This window comes from Euleptes europaea, chromosome 8, assembly GCF_029931775.1.
Source record: "Euleptes europaea isolate rEulEur1 chromosome 8, rEulEur1.hap1, whole genome shotgun sequence".
Taxonomy (NCBI): Eukaryota; Metazoa; Chordata; class Lepidosauria; order Squamata; family Sphaerodactylidae; genus Euleptes; species Euleptes europaea.
Genome location: NC_079319.1, coordinates 64,359,045 through 64,376,384, shown reverse-complemented (window position 1 = coordinate 64,376,384; position 17,340 = coordinate 64,359,045). Strand labels below are relative to the sequence as shown.

The following is a 17,340-nucleotide window of genomic DNA, read 5'->3' as shown; positions in this document are numbered from 1 at the left end:
GCTCAGTTCCTCTCCAACAAGCCGGACCGCTTAGGCACTTCCTTGGGAGTAAGTCCCAGACCAACAAGGGGACCAGCAAGCGCATGTTTTTACATGGGGGGGGGGGAGGATCCCAGCGGTTTTCCTAGCCTCCGTCTGTTTGGCCATTTTTGCCGCGAAGAATCCCTCTCAAGGAACAATGCAAAACAACAGAGGCGCGTTAGCTATGCATATGCTAACGGCTATGCAAACAGGAACAAAGGAGCAGGTGAATGGGGGGGAGTGGAACTTCTCCTTTTGCGTCTGGACCGTGAAAAGGCATTTTGAAAGTCGCGATTTAAAAAAGAGCTTTGAGCGAGCAAAATTTACCATGCCAATATGGCCTTGGGTTTGTAGTCCATGCGCAGAGTTTCCTTTGAGGCGTGGGAAAGCAGGTTCGGGACCCCACTTTCCCTTCCTAGCTCCCAGCCGCGTCTCTCTCTCTCTCTCTCTCTCTCTGCGAGCCTCCGCTCTGGAAGCAGCAGGTGTGGTGGGAGGGGAAGCAGGCAGCAGCCGGCAGAGGGGGGCGCGGAGGTCCTCCCTCCCCCCCCCGTCCACCCATCCCATTCCTCAACAGTCAACCGCTTAGGCTCGCTTGCTCCTCTCCAACTCCCCGCGTCTCCATCCCCTCCTCTTCCCCCTGGGTGGATGTTTTCTGCCAGCTTGGGGGTGGGGGGGTGGGGAGCGAGAGAGGGGAGGGGGCGGCCGCGGCTGCAGGCTGGGAAAGCCCTGCGCGTAAAAGGAGCGGGGACTGCAGACTTTGCCCTTGGCAGCGGCGGCCCCAGGCAGGGATCCGACGCAGTTTCCCCGCTCCTCCCCCTTTGGATATAGAGCTGGAGATCTCCCCTCCCTCCGCCCAGGTCTCCTTCCTCGCCGTCGATCTCCTCCTTGCTCCACATCTCTTTGGGATGGTGTCTTGACGGGGCGGAGGAAAGCGGATCAGCCGAGGCGAGGAGAGCGGGTGGGAGCCGTTTCCTCGCCCCCCTCCCTCCGCATTGATCGGAAGAGGCAATCCTCTTGCGCTCCGCGGCCAGAGGATTAAGGGCGAAACTTTTATTGCCGCTTCCTCCACCCCCCCACCCCCCGGTTGGAAACTGGAAGACTGCAGCTCGCGGGGCGAAGAGTCCCTCCTGCCAGAGAAAAAAAAGAAGAAGGCAGTTTGGCAAAGGAGAAGAGGAAGAAGGGAGGGAAAGATCCCAAGCGTTGCTTCGGGGGAAAACGGATTTTAGGAGGTCGAGGCAGGAGAGCCCCCTCCCCTTCTCGGTTCCCCCTCCCCCAAGCTTGTGGGCTGCTGGTCCGGAGGAGTCAGGGGGATTGCTCCACTCCTACCCTAGACTGCCAGCCGAAGACCTGAGTCGGGGGCGCCGCGCTTCCAAACCTCTCTGCTCTCCAGGCTTCGCCAACATGGTCGGGGTCTTGGCTGAGGCTTAGTCATCATGCTCGGGGTCGCCTTGAAAGGCTTCCGCCTCACCTAAGGACCGCTGGGGGCGACGATATGACCCCATCCCCCCTCGGGTAGATCTCTCTCTCCTCCCCCCCCCTCTCCCTTTCAACTCCCTTTCCCCTGCTGGGATCTTCCCCCCTCCCCTCCCGCCAGGCAGAAGCAGCAAGCCGCGGGAACGGATGCCGGACCCCTTAATCCTGCCTTCCATGCAGCGCCAGAACCCAAAGGACTGGGAAAGGCTGGCCTCGACCTTCTCTGGGAAAGACCTGGGTCTGCTTCTGGTGTTGTACGAAACTGGCGATTAGGGGAGGGTAGCCTCTGGCTGAGAGCGAGACGAGCCCTCCTTCCCCTCCTCCTCCTCCTCCTCCTCCTCCTCACCCCCTTGCTCCAGCCCCAGTGGCTCCCGGTGGTGGACTGCCAGCTCTCGGAGGCGAGGTGGGGCGTCCAGGTCTCTCTCTGCCTCTCTCTCTTCTTTCCCCCCCGCTTGTCCTTCGCGGCCAGTTATGCAGACTCTCGGTTGTGCTCTAAGTTGCTGCTGCCGCCGCCGCCGCCGCCGCGGCTAGGATCCGATGCTGGCAGCTCCGGCGCTCAGCGACCGAGATGGGCGGCTGATCCCGGGGAGACGGCGAGAGGAGGGAAGGCAGAGGGCGAGGCGGCTCCCCTCGGGTGCGGCGTGCGGCGGGCTCCCGGCGGCCCGGCTCCATCCTCTTCCCAGCGCTGGAAGCCCCCCCGTCTCTAAATGGAATTAGTGGAGAGCGAAGCCCCTTGTGTAAGGAACAGACATGATCCATGGGCGCAGCTTGTTTCACAGTGAGTACCCCTTGCCTTCCCGTGCCCGGGGCAGACGCTCCTCGCCGCCGTCTCCTTCAGAGCAGGGTTGGGACCCCGCGGGTCGAGGAAGCCTAGGCGAGCAGCTCGGTGGCGCAGGTGTAAATCTCCCCACTCACAGAATCATAGAGTTGGAAGGGACCACCAGGGTCATCTAGTCCTACCCGCTGCACAATGCAGGAAACCCACAACCACCTCCCCCCCTACACCCCCATTGACCCCCCCACTCCATGTCCAGAAGAGGCCCAAGAGGCCCTCCCTCTCATCATCTGCCTAAGGTCATAGAATCAGCACTGCTGACAGATGGCCATCTAGCCTTTGCTTAAAAACCTCCAGGGAAGGAGAGCCTACCACCTCTCGAGGAAGCCTGTTCCACTGAGGAACCGCTCTAACTGTTAGAAAATTCTTCCTAATGTCTAGAGGGAAACTCTTTTGATTTAACTTTAACCCGTTGGTTCTGGTCCGACCTTCTGGGGCAACAGAAAAAAAACTCGGCACCCTCCTCTATAGGGTGCTCTTCAAGCACTTGAAGATGGTTATCAGATCCCCTCTGAGCCGCCTCCTCTTCAGGCTAAGCATACCCAGCTCCTTCAACCTTTCCTCATAGGGCTTGGTCTCCAGACCCCTCACCATCTTTGTTGCCCTCCTCTGGACACTCGACTCCCCCCTCCCCTTCCTCTATGTCTCAGGCCGCCAGAAAGCTAGCTGGACAGTTGGGCCGGTGGATCGCTTCCTTGGGGTTGTTTTGGCGAGGGTGAAGGGCTCCAGTCCGAGAGCTGGTCGCTTTCAAAGTCGTGCATAAAGGGAGGGGGCGAGGGGAGCGACCTGCAAAACTCTCGATACTTTTTTTTTTTGCCTGCAGTTAAGCCGGTGATATCTTTAGGCCTCGAGGAGCACACTTTACAAAAAAAGGTGTCAGCTGCCCTAGTAGCAAGGGGATTGAACCGCGTAATGAGTCCAGGAGCAGAGATTAGGCAGACTCCACCAGGGTGGCGGCGATCCTCAATTACGATCTGGAAGTCAGGCTCCTATATTTTAATAGGACTTACTTCCCGGCCAGTCTGTTCAATACAGCAGATGGCTTTGCCTTTATATACTTCCTCGGTGCAAATCCCATGTTCTTGTCTGTTCTTCTAAATCCCATGATCTTGCACGGAGTCATGTCACCAGAGTTTGGGTTCCTACGCCAGATCTGAACGACTCAAATGACAGACATTCGTCCCTGGTGCCAATCCCACACGACATCGACATTAATCTGGTGCAGAAAACTCAACGATGGCTGTCATTACTCAGGATTAACACCGTTGCTACTGAATTTGGACAGCGGCGGTCATCGCCAACAAGAAATGCAAAAAAAAAAAAAAAAAGGTTATGATTCGGTCTTCGACATTTTTTTTAATAAAAGTGCTTTAGGACAGGGCTGTTTTCTATGTTAAACAATTCAGCGAGGCCATTTGCGCATGGGAGGTTTTGGTTTGGATTTGCCACTCTCTAGATGCACACTTTCCCCATCCAAATTCCCCAAACTCGACAATAAGCCCCCATGCGGAGTTTTGAGAACTCAGATGGGGAAAACGTGCGTCTAGAGAGAGGCAAACCCAAGGCAAAACCTCCCCTGCGTAAATAGCCCGAAACTTGTGAGCGAGGGGGTCTGCGTCGCACCAGATATCGGAAGGATGCTGGCCATGGTGCTGAATGTGACTGCGAGCTTAGCATGTACCAGCGGTTTCCCTAACGCCGGACCCTGGATAGAGATGCACTAAAGCCAGAGGACATTCCGTCCCACAATACAGGGCGAAATACTTGGACTGAAGCCAATTTAATCCCATTTGAGCATGCCCTCGAAACATGTGCAACATTGCCTCGGAGGCTGTGGGTGAAACAACCAGCTTTTCTGCTGGAGACGGGGGAGGGGTCCCCATTGGCCACCGACAAAGCTATGCCGAGACACCAATCTGAACAGCGATAACTTTAATATCTATAGACATCTATTGATTTATCCTGTTCTTTCTTGCCTTGCCTGAAGTTGTCTTAATAATATAATGAGCAGTAAGGCATCTGAATTGAAGTCACCAGATAGTCTTTATATCTCCATCTTGCACAGTGAATAATGGAAAAGAAAGAAGGAGGATTTCAGGATAGCTACTCTTGTCAGTTTACCTATTTTGAACCTTCATGAAGTCTTCAGCCTCCCCCCACCCCATGTACAGCCTTCTTTGATGGAGGCCACATGAAGACATCAGATGAAAGGAAAGCTGATTGTTTTGCATTAGTACATTTCCAATCATGTGAACACAATTAAATTTTAAAAGTTATGTGTAAGCAGTGCCAAGCTGTTAGTATGCAGGTGCTTTGCAGCTAAAAAGCATGCATAATTTTTATCCCACTTTTTAAAGTGCAAACGGCTTCACAATGTCTGTTCCATTGTTAGAATCAAAGGGACTTTGGCTAGTAACATAATTTGATGTGAGTTGTACCGTTTACCTTGCTTGTGATCAAAATGGCCAGCAGTAGAATGATGTTATTCCCATTTGCAGATGGAAATGACTGAGTAATGAATAAGGGTTATATATCCAGGATTCATTAGGGCTGTGATCATCAATGCAGTTTGAAAGCAAAGTCTGCCCAAACCAATTGTGTGTGTGTAAAGTGCCGTCAAGTTGCAGCCGACTTATGGCTACCCATTTTGGGGTTTTCATGGCAAGAGACTAACAGAGGTGGTTTGCCAGTGCCTTCTTCTGCACAGCAACCCTGGTATTCCTTGGTGGTCATCCAAATACTAACCAGGGCCGACCCTGCTTAGCTTCTGAGATCTGATGAGATCAGGCTAGCCTGGACCATCCAGGTCAGGGCAAACCAATTGTAATCACTACCAGTTATGTGTACAAGACTGCAGTCTTGTACATACTTATACATACAGCCCACTCATTAGCCTTGTACTTGGAAGTAAGTGCCATTAAAGTTAGACCTTCTCTTGAGCTACAGCCTTTAGGACTGGGATGTCAAGGAATTGGAGCTAAGCATGTATGGTTGAACAGAATCTTTCAGTCTTAATAATAGAGATCATGTTATAAACTAATATAAATATTTTGATAATGTTAGTTGTTAAAGTCAGTGGTTCACAGTATACCCTTCTTCAGATCAAGATCTTTTTTGAGGTTCTACCTCCTCCAAGAACAATACAGAGAAAGGTGTTCCTTCTCTCCATTTTTTGAATGCTCGATGCATCACTTGCACATTCACAATGGCTATGTGACTATGTCATATATTTTTAAGGAAATAAATATGTTTCAGGCATGGTTTTGGAGTAGTATTCAGTGAATTTCAGTGTGTCTGTCTGTATGCCTTCTTTTTTTTAAACTTTGTAGGACATATTCTGTAGCTCTTGGCACAAACATTCTCTTCCAGCCGAACCGGGCACAACTAGCCACTTTGGAGCAATGTGTCAACCATACTGGAAGATATTTATTAGAAAAACAACAACAAGAAACAAGGCATCAGTACTGAACTCCCATCACCCCCCCTCTAGTAGCCTCAGCTAGGTGACACATATTTTATGAGTCCTGGTACTTTCATTTCTACAATGAAAATGCATATATCAAAAAAATTCTGAAAAGTAGTGTAAAGATTGAAGATGAAATATATATGTAAACTTTCAATTATACATAAGCTAAAAACAGTGTTTTCTCCCCATTTCTTGATAAATACAAAGTCCTGGATGGGATTGGTCTAACTGCAATATAGTGCTAGACTTCTGACCAGTTGATATAAATTGTTGCATGAGATGTATTATCTAAGGAGAATGGAGGATATCACATTATTTCAGAGAACTGATAAATGCTGTTGCTAGTTGTTAGCAGGCCTACCTTGTAGGGCAGCCATGATTTTGGATTGGTGGCTGGAGTGAAGTATTAGCTCAGCAGCCATTCAGGCTGGGATTTCAAAGCATAACCCAGAATCTTTTGGTGAGGGTGGTGGTATTATGTGAAACGGACATATTGCTTCTCCACATAGCTGTAGACTAGATAGTTTCCTTCTACGTGACAGCCTCCTCTCTGTAGACTGCATGCTCTAACTTTTATGCACAATTCATCAAGTCCCAAAAGAAAGATCAAGGGGGAAGCAATGTGGCTATCCCACTTCCCTGAGCAAGGCTGTTCACTGATTTTATTATGTACAGATAACTGTTCATCCTTCAATTTAGGCTCTGTAGGGTAATTCCAGAAAGGGTACAGTGAGGTGGAGATAAATATTGAGAACAAATTGGCTAGGTATCTGCTGATCTGAAGCAGCTGGTGTTGGATGGGCAGCTGAATGATGTAAGAAAGCAAGGGATACCTAGGCAATGAACCGTGGTTGCAGCTTCAAGGTATGTGCAAGCATTCCTTTGAGATCTGAGATACAATCGGATGACCAGCAATGGCCCGTGAGGATTTCCATGCCAGAAGAACCCACTATGGGCCAAAATATGCATTACATTTGCAATAAGGGTGACACCACGTATGTATTTCCATGTGAGTTGTTGCATGGGATGGTACCATACTGCTGAAGATTTCTGCATCCCTAGTAGCTACTGATTGGGAGACCATAGTCTTCCAGTGTGATGGCAGGGCTCTGGAGATAAGTACTTGTGAAGGTTATGACAAGGGAGATGGGTTAAGGGGATATCAATTTCACTGGTATCTCTATGGCTAATGTTAAGTGTGTTTAGGCCCTATGATGTATTGAGTGGAAGGGATACATTTAGGACTTTTACATTTAGGGGCATGTATAAAAAAGCTGATAGGAAGAAAGTAGATTCCTTTGAAATGTGGTGTTGGAGGAGAGTGTTACGGATACCCTGGACCGCCAAAAAACAACAACAAATCAGTAGGTTATAGATCAAATCAAAGCCTGAACTGATCCTAGAAGCTAAAATGACTAAACTGAGGCTACCGTACTTTGGTCACTTTATGAGAAGACAAGAGTCACTGGAAAATACAATCATGATAGGAATAGTTGAAGGCAGCAGGAAAAGAGGAAGACCCAACAAGAGATGGATTGACTCTATAAAGGAAGCCACGACCCTCAATTTGCAAGATCTGAGCAAGGCTGTTAAGGATGGGACGTTTTGGAGGACATTGATTCATAGGGTTGCCATGAGTCAGAAGCAACTTGATGGCACTTAACACACACACACACACACACACACACACACACACGTAGCACACTTGTAGCAATGGAAGAAAGGGGTGAAAAATGTCCCATCAACGTTCAGGACATACTAAGACATGTTAGCAGCATGCCGAGTCTAGGAAGCAATATATTGGTCCACTTTAATCTTTCATTTAGGTTGTCTAAATGCCCAAAGTTCATTCTGGACCCTAAAGCATGATTAATCAAGGTTCCTGGTACCCACAAAGAGGGACAGAGTGCAGTGTGATGCTCACTAGGAATATCCAGTAAGCAGTTTAGTCTCATTTTACCCGCAAATCAGAAGGTAATAGAATGGGTGTAGGCCACTGAAATTTAGTTCACATTTTCTTATTTGACAACTAATAACCTGTAAAGATTTTCATCCCTAAATGTAAACAAGAAACATAATTAATTTCTTCACAGGGTTATTCCAACCTTGGTGATTACAAGGTTGCAAAGTTGCATGCATTCAATTTGCTACAAAAACAGCCAGTTTTTTAAAGCTCTCAATCTGTAGATTCCATTGATTCATAAACAGCAAACCTTTATATTATCTAAAAACGTGTGTGCTGTTAGTACCCCCAATAAGCTCAGAGCCTTTTTGTATTTTGTTCCACATAAAATGCCCATTAGTAAATCGGTAACTACACTATGCTCCTGTTTCAAACCGAAATGGGCTCTGAACATTTACAGAATCTTGTGTATTGCAACCATCTATCTTTGAAAAGGAAAAAAGGCCAGGGTTGGAAATCAGGCAAGATTCATAGAGGAAACAAAAACTGCAAATAACATTTGCAAATTTCCCTTGCAAATGGTATTCACTAAATGCATTCTTAAGTACTAATGACGATATGGATGTTAAACAAACAGACATTGCAGTTTACAGAAACAGAAATTATATTCCCATTGATGTCCCAGTATTTCCTTCAGCTCTCCCTCCCCCCCCCCAAAAAAAACACACCCAGTACTTTGCCAGTACAAACCCTCCTAAAAAGAGCTTCTGCTGGCAGGGCTACTGAAACGCACAACAGAGCCTCAGAGAAAGATTCCATCTGTGCCTCCTCATCACATTCTCCGGAGCCAACCCAAACAGCATATAAAAACAAACTGCATGATTAGCCTGGTTTCATGGGTTCCCAGAATGTTGATCTCATAACCCTCCTCCCTTTCGGCATCCCTGTCCACTTGAGAAGCGTTTAGTGGGCCAGGCTGCAAATCAACTACTAACCCCATGATAAGTCTGTCTGTAGGGACCATCTTGAACTGCGTGGTGATGCCAAAAGGAAAATGTGCACCCTCTTTCTGGGGACAGAGTACCCCATCTTTTCCAGTGCTACCAGACTATTTAACATTCTTAATGTTATTTGACTATTTAACATTCTTAACCTTTCAAAGACTTTTCTTCTCAGCCAGACACAATGCCTTCCCCCTCAACGAGTTATTTGGCGGATTCCTAGATAGCCCAATTGGACAGAGAGTCTGCCCATGTGAACATAATAGCATAAGAAAAGCCATGCTGGATCAGACCAAGGCCCATCACCTCCAGCAGTCTGTTCGCACAGTGGCCAACCTGGTGCCTCTAGGAAGCTCACAAACAAGATGGCTGCAGCAACATTATCCTGCCTGTGTTCCACAGCACCTAATATAATAGGCATGCTCCTCTGATGTGGAAAGGCAAAGACAGAAACACTTACCCATTTTTTATTCAGTTGTGATTTATACTTTTCTATAAGATCTTATTACTCCATTGATTTCACACTTTCCTGTTTGTTCTCATGACTATCATTTAATCTATCTGCTGTCTGGTAAAGATAAGGCTGGTACTCTATCAGTATTTAATTATTTAATGGCCGCTTTGAAGAGACACCGAAAGTTATGAGCAAGTTACAACTAAATGCTTTTTTGCACACAGGCGCTCTTTTTGCACTGGAACTGGATAAGTCAGTCATACTTTACTGTAATTATTATGGTACTTGGTTAACATGAAGCAACTGAATCATTGAAGGAGAAGGAGACGAAAGGGTTCTAAGGAATAGCTATTCCAATCTTGTTGGCAGAGACGCAATCCCATCCTGCTTTGATAACAGATTTGTTTTATATTGACTGCAACATATAGTGTGCTAACTAGGAAGACTGTAAAAGGCACTAGCTGGACAATCCTAAGCTATATATAATAAATGATACCAAAAGGCAGATATCTTTGGGGATATTGAAAGACTGCAGTTTCTCCATACATTTTTGCAACTATTTATAAAAAGAGAGGAAACTGTACCCTTTTTTAAGAGAAGGGAGCTGTTGGAAATAACAGCAAGTACACACTGATATGATATACAAGGAAGGAAACCGTTCCACAAAGAGCCATTTCAAAACTTTTGCATTCTAATGTAGCAGGGGAAATCTGGACATTCAGATGTTGTGGATATGCATCTTAATGTTCGACCAGCATCCTTTAACTTGATGGAGATGTCTGATACAGATGGCTATGCACGTTCTGTTCAGGTAAAATAGGTCAATGCATCAGTGAAGTGGATCAAGGCCATAAAATGGTAGTGCATCAAAACTAGCTTATTGTCTAGTGTGTTGTTGCATTGGTGAGTTGCTGACAGTTGAGCCAGGAGCTCAGTGGCCATTTGGGCAAGATTTCCAGCAAGATTAAATTAGGGGAATGGTTCAGCAGATGTTTTCAGCACCATCAAGCAAGACAGATTGAGGTGCAGAGCTTCAGGAGTCCGTAGGACAATTATGTTAATTGGTATTGACTTTTACTGGGGGGAGCCCGGCATGAAGCAGCGGTTATATAATATCAGAAGGCTGCCATTAGCTCAGATCTGGCTGGACATATGAGTTGTAGTATACTTTTCAGCCAAAGATCAGGGCAGCAGTTCTTTATGCTTATGATGTACTCTGGTGGCACAGTGATTATGGGCCTAGTGCCAGGTGATAACTTACAGGTATAAACAGGAGACTTAGATTGCAATTTAGACTGACACCGGACTTTTCCTCTCAACAGCTAATATGGTTCAACAGGAGAAAAGATCTGCATTAAAAATACTGCTCGAGTTATTTACAGTGCCCTCCTAAGCAGAGTTATACTCTTCTATACCTATTCAAGTCAACTGGTTTAGAAGGCTGTATTGAAAAACTGGGACATTGGATATTCATTGTATGGAAATATGTAGTTTTCATTTCTGCAGATGATACCATTGTGATTTGGCTTGAATGGATCAAATAAGTTAAATCAGCCAGCACAGGTTATGATCAAATGTCTTTGTGTAGGCTGAATGTCAAAGAGTAATAACACAAATAATGATGGTAGTAGCAAATTCACTGTCTTCAGCTCTCTACAAGAGAATGGACTGAATATTGGTTGTAGCTTGAAATTCTCCATAAAGAAGGCCCTAACATAATTTCTAGCAAAGAAGACTGAACAGTGGAGGGGACAAGGGTGGGCAGAATGTGCTGTGCGTGTGAGAGAGAGGCACAGGCAGAGATTGCCACACACTATGGAGCTGATCCTGATCAACATTAAGAGATCACATATTTCTAAAGGCAACCACAAAGTGTGACACATAGTTCCTTGCTTGCTGGGAGCCAGCGTGGTGTAGTAGTTAGGAGTGGTGGACTCTAATTTGGAGAACCGGGTTTGATTTCCCCCTCCTCCACATGAGCAGCGGACTCTAATCTGGTGAACCGGGTCAGTTCCCCACTCCTACACATAAAGCCAGCTGGGTGACCTTGGGCTGGTCACAGTTCTCTTCGAGTTCTCTCAGCCTCACCTACCTCACAAGGTGTCTGTTGTGGGGAGAAGAAGGGAAGGAGACTGTAAGCCGGTTTGATTCTCCTTAAAAGGTAGAGAAAATCGGCATATAAAAAAACAACTCTTCTTCTTTAGTGCATTTTTACCTTAGTAATGGTATGTTATATTTGTGCTGTTGTAACTACCTGTAAGTAATAGATGGTTCTTTCTTTTTTCAGTTGTAGCAAGTTTTATCATCCTACATTGGGCTGGGGCAACAAAAAAAGGAGCAGGTATGTCTTTTTTACAAGAAATATTCTTAATCTTTGGAATCTTTTAAATATTATTGAATGTGTAACCAGAGGCAGATATACTGTGAAACTAATGAAGCTTAAGCTTCAGGGCCCCCAATCCTGGAGGGGCACCCAAAGCAACTTTTTTTAATGAGTGAATTTATCTACTAAATCAATGTAGTTTTTTAGTGATAGAATCATAAGCCAATGGGTTGAAGTACTTAATATTGACTTTAGAACATGCTTTAATAGTACCCATTTCACATGGCCTCAAAATGTCCCTGTAATTTGTCAAATTTCAAAATTTTCTTGGGGGCTTGCAGTGCTTGAACTCCCTGAGGGCTCACTGAGCTCACCAGAATCTATTCATAGTCTACATTTTGGCTGCTGGATCCTCAAATCCTTCTTTGGTGCACAGCTTAATAATTCTATAGCTCAGTCCTTAGGCTTGAGCCAATCAGAACTATAAAAAGACATCTGAATTCTCAATTCAGGCTGCATTCGTCTTGCTTGTGCATTTCAACACCAAAAGATCAGATTTTCACCTCTTTATCCCTCTGATGACCCCCTCCCTATTATTATTATTTATTAGTTAAATTTGTAGGCCACCCTCATTCCCGGTCAAAGCCGGGCTCAGGGTGGGTGTCATGATCCTAGGCCTCAAGTGCAGCCTACAGGCCCTAGGGAGGCCTATATTAAAGTAGTTTCCAGGCCTACATCTCCCAGGTACCCTCTGGCCCTTGTGATTGGTGGAAGAGCATTTGGATGGAAGGCTAGGGCCAATTAGGGTAAGGGAGTGGTGCCTGGGGAGAAAGAATAAAAGGCCTTGCCTGAAAAGGGAGGGGGTTCACTCCTAGAAAGCAGGGCTGGGGAGAGGCTGTTGCAGATGGAGGGATCCCTCCTCCAGGAAGGGGTGAGTTAGCCTGAGATCAGGTGCTAGGAGAGGGCTAGGGACAGTAAAGATAGATGTATTAGAGTTTTTATTTGTTTGATTGCCTGCCTTTACTGGTTTTGTTGTCCTATTGTGGCTTGAGATCATTATTATTACACCTTTTTAATAAACTGTTTGTTACTCTGCCCTGGGTCCTCTCCTCATTTGGTCACTTAGAAAGTATACCCTGTTGGGAGAAGCAGCAGCCAGGGGCAAGCAGAGTGCTCTGGGCCTTCTTGAGTTAGGCTCACACCAGAGTGGTGGCAGCTACTGAAGATCCCCATTCCTCTCTCTTACCTGACAAAAGGTAACAACAATCATAATAAAATCATATATATCTAAAATTCATAAGTAATCAATATAATTCATAAAACCATTCAATACCGTTAACAAGATAGTACTCATATAATTACAGGGCCATTGGAGGCCTGACCAAACAGCCAAATCCTCATCAGAAGCCCTGAGGGAGAGGAGAGGGAGGCTAGTAACGATGACAACCTGTGGTTGCCCTCAATTGTAGGCCTGGTGGAATAAATCTGTTTTACAGGCCCTGCAGAACTTCTGAAGGTCCCATAGGGCTAGGGTTGCCAGGTCCCACTTTGCTATCAGCGGGATGTTTTTGGGGTGGAGCCTAAGGAGGGTGGGGTTTGGGGAGGGGAGGGACTTCAGTGCCATAGAGACCAATTGCCAAAGCAGCCATTTTCTCCAGGTGAACTGATTTAACTTGGCTGGAGATCAGTTGTAATAGCAGGAGATCTTCTATTACCTGGAGGCTGGCATCCCTACATAGGGCCCTGATGTTACTTGGAAGAACATTCCATCAGGCTGGGGCCAGGGCCTTGTTGGATGTTGCCCTATTGTTGCTGGTTGTGAAAGGGCCCCCATAACAGTTCAAGCTTCAGGGCCCCAAAAATGTAGATCTGCCACTGTGTGTAACATGTATTGACTTTTTTAAAAAAGACACCAACAAATGGTCCAATAATAGCATTGCATTTCAGGGCAGACCCATGCAGATCAGAGTGTGGTGTGCGGTTGCTTGTGTTAAGTCAATAAATCAATCAATTTATTTGCAGTCATAGACCATCAAATAGAGAGAATTTACATAAGTAAATAGTATGAGGTAAAACATGTACAAAATACTCTTGCAATCAAAAAGGTTAAAAATGGCAAAGGTTACAGAGGTATATACTGTAGCTAATTAATATCAACTAGAGTGAAGTGTTAAGAAGTCAGGAAAGGAAGATGGAACAAGAATATGTTCTCTTCCACACTGCACATTTCACATTTGGGCAAGGCCAGATTGTGGCAGTTAAATTTATAGAATCGGTTAGTAAATCACAGAGTTTGAAAGTGGAGAAAGTAGCCTCGTTCACTCCCCAGCTGCAGAGCAGAACCATTCCCCAAATACACCGCAATGAATCTGCAACCTAAATCAAGAAAAGAAAGGCTGTGAGCAGGTGCTATGCAGAAATGTACCTGTAGAGCAAATAATTCGTGTTTCAAAACCACACATCATGGAGGGTTAAATAACATAAAATAAAACCAGCATTTCTAGTTAATATAAAATGGGGAAGAACTGCAGGATTATGGTAACACACAGCATTCCCAAAGAATACATTACCAGGTGCAGTGCTGCCTCACTCCTGACATCCTATGTCTCTGTGGCTGCAGAGGAAAGGAAAGAAACAGAACAAGAGGAGAGGGGGTTGGAGGAGAAGAAGCCTTCCTAAAACCAATGGAGGCACCTGAACAGCTGAACAGAAATGGCAAAATATCTTTTGTAAATGCATCCATCCAGATATAAGATTTGAGAGCTGGTGTGTTTCACAATTCTGACCCACAGAATTGGGTCAGGACGACCAAGCAGTCAAGGAACGACAGGGATGAATGGTTTTCTAGAAAAGTACCAAGTAGTTTCTGCATCCATGGGTATCTCTAAAGGTTGCATGGTCATTCCCTAGCATGCCTAATTGATTCCATCTTCTTCATCAGTGTAGGAAGCAAGTCTAGAGCATAGCTTCCTAAAGATGTATATTTTGTGAGATAAGGGAAGAGGAATGTAGATATGAGGGAAAAAAATGATGCTACCGTGGCACATTTCCCCCCAATATATTGTTCCTTCTTAAATCCTCTCTAGAGAGGATCTGGGGTGATGCCTGTCCAACCTCACTATTTATGCCTGGCAAAGGGGGGATACAAGGTGAAGGGTTGCTGCTCAAAGTGAACTGGTTTGTCTACCATGAGTAGAAGACAGACATGGGTTGAATCACAAGCCACATTTCCAGTCGTGGTCATATGAACAGATCAAAGTCAAATAAAGATGTCCTAATGTGTGTTTGTACCTGTGTCACCTCCCCCCACCCCAGAAAAGCAAGCCACTTCGGAAGGACAAAAGACAGTGCAGTGTGGAATGTGGACAAAATACCAAGAAGGAGGCATCTTCACTTCTCCCAATTATCCCAACAAGTATCCTCCTGACAGAGAGTGTGTCTACATCATAGAAGGTACGTGCTGCTCCTGATGTTGTTGATCTTATAGTTAACCACTCCGAAGTCTTTTTGATATTTCTGTTAGATGGTAAATCTGCTTCTCTTGCCATAGAACATTCTCGCTTTGAGGGGAAAAGCTGTTTAGTGTATCAATTATGTTTTAGGGGAGGGAAATTGCCATGGTGAAATGGCCTCATCCCAGCTCAGCCACCACATGTAGCGAAACAGGCCAGCAACAATGTCTTTTGCCACTGCCTGTCTTACTGATGTAGTGGTTCCCAGTAAAGCAGTTCACTGACCCCGTGCTCATGCCTATCTCTCCTTCCATTTCTGATGCCCCCACCAAGAAGTTATACCGCACTTGGAATACTGTGTGCAGTTCTGGTCCTCACACCTAAAAAAGGATATTGCAGAGCTTGAGAAGGTGCAAAATAGAGCAACCAAAATGATCAGGGGGCTAGAGCAACTGCCCTATGAGGAGCGGTTGAAATACTTAGGGCTGTTTAGCTTGGAAAGAAGGTGGTTAAGGGGAGATATGATAGTGGTCTATAACATTATGCATGGTATGGAGAGAGTGGACAGAGAGAAGTTTTTCTTCCTCTCTCATAATACCAGAACATGGGGTCATCTGCCGAAGATGGAGAGTGAGGGATTCAAAACAGATAAAAGAAAGTATTTCTTCACACAATGCATAGTTAAATTGTGGAACTCCCTGCCCCAGGATGTGGTGATGCTTGCCAACTTGGAAGGCTTTAAGAGGGGAGTGGACATGTTCATGGAGGATAGGGCTATTCGTAGCTACTAGTCAAAATGAATACTAGTCAAGATGCATATCTATTCTCTCCAGTATCAGAGGATCATGCCTATTATATTAGGTGCTGTGGAACACAGGCAGGACAATGCTGCTGCAGTCATCTTGTTTGTGGGCTTCCTAGAGGCACCTGGTTGGCCACTGTGTGAACAGACTGTGTGAACAGACTGATGGGCCTTGGTCTGATCCAGCATGGCTTTTCTTATGTTCTTATGTCCTAACTTTTCTTTGAACTGCGCCTTTGAAGTATTCCATGTTTGTTTTTACTTAACCTTGCTGTGAAGTCCTGGTTTCAGGACAAATCATTTCCACACTTATCCCCAGGAAGATGGTAATAGTTGCGAGAGGTTAACAAGATGCTCTTAACAAGTCCTTTCAAAATAAAATGTACTTTAAAGGAAAAACATGTTGAATATTCAGACCTATATTACTAGTAAAATCTGTTTTAGGAACCTGAGTGAGAGGATTGGTTGAGAAGGTAATACTTAGTAACACAGGTAACAGTTCAGGATATGTTAGAATATCAACAACTATATCTTCACCTTAAAAACCTTTCTCTATCTAATTCCCTAGTCTTCAAAACTGTATACGCTTCAGCATCACTCAGTACACTGTCATTCTGTCATATGCCCAACTGACATTTCTAAACTGATTATCTGCCATTCTTTAACTTTTCCTTCTCTCCAATACTAAAAGGGGTCTTCCTACCTGCTTGCTGGGCTGCCTGTTTAACCTTTCCTGTACCAGTTTGTTCCTAACAACTAGTCTCTGGCCTGTATAACAATTTCCAGTAACATAGTCTCTGGCCTGTATAACAATTTCCAGTAACATAACTTGATAAAATCCAGAATATACATATTAAAAGTGAAAACATGTATTTAAAGATATATAATACTGTGTGACCAAGTCTGAGATACCCTTCTGCTGCTCTTCCCTTCCCTCCCTCTACCACAGCACAGTGCTCTATGTCAACAGTCCCAATAATAAGCCAGGCTGCATTGTGGCAGCTTCTGGTCTTATCTCATCTCTTCTCTTTTTACTTCCTGGAGAAAGCAAGAGCCCTAAGCTGTATCTTACTGCAGTTCACTTACACAGTCAAGGAATTTCAGTGTTTTTGCCATGGCAGCTCCTCTCTTTTTCTCTTTTGGCTTAGTGAACTCAGGCCAGAAAACTGAAATGGAGCTGTTAAAGAAGCAGGTGCCATAACTTTACCAGTCAGGGAAATACTGCCTAGTGCTAGGCAAATTACTAGACTCTCATCTCTCTCTTCTTGCCTGTACTTTTACTGTACCATGTTCTTACTGATCAGTAGAACATTTTCTGCAACTGAAAGTTTATTTTATCAACTTTCTAGGTATCACATTACATATTTTTGTTGCAGCTCTTTTTCTGTTGTAGCCAGTGTGGTGTAGTGGTTAAGAGCAGTGGTTTGGAGCGGTGGACTCTAATCTGGAGAACCGGGTTTGATTCCCCACTCCTCCACATGAGTGGCAGACGCTAATCTGGTGAACTGGATTTGTTTCCCCACTCCTACACTTGAAGCCAGCTGAGTTACCTTGTGCTAGTCACACTCTTTCAGCCCCACTTACCTCACAGGGTGTCTGTTGTGGGGAGG

General features: G+C 45.4%; 1 protein-coding gene across 4 annotated transcripts in view; it reads left to right on the top strand.

Moving 5' to 3' along the window:
* The first annotated feature begins 2,159 nt into the window (after nt 1–2,159).
* The window catches only part of NETO1 (neuropilin and tolloid like 1), a 148,368-nt gene continuing 133,187 nt past the window's right edge, over nt 2,160–17,340 (top strand). For 3 of the 4 annotated variants that reach the window (XR_008933481.1, XM_056854217.1, XM_056854219.1), the window contains exons 1-3: nt 2,166–2,272; nt 11,441–11,494; nt 14,792–14,929. Coding sequence is in view for 3 of the 4 variants with exons in the window: in XM_056854217.1 (XP_056710195.1) it covers nt 2,245–2,272; nt 11,441–11,494; nt 14,792–14,929 (220 nt within the window). In the remaining variant the exon portion in view is untranslated. Of the gene's footprint in view, nt 2,273–11,440; nt 11,495–14,791; nt 14,930–17,340 lie in introns of all 4 variants that reach the window. The other variant, XM_056854218.1, reaches the window with a different exon arrangement.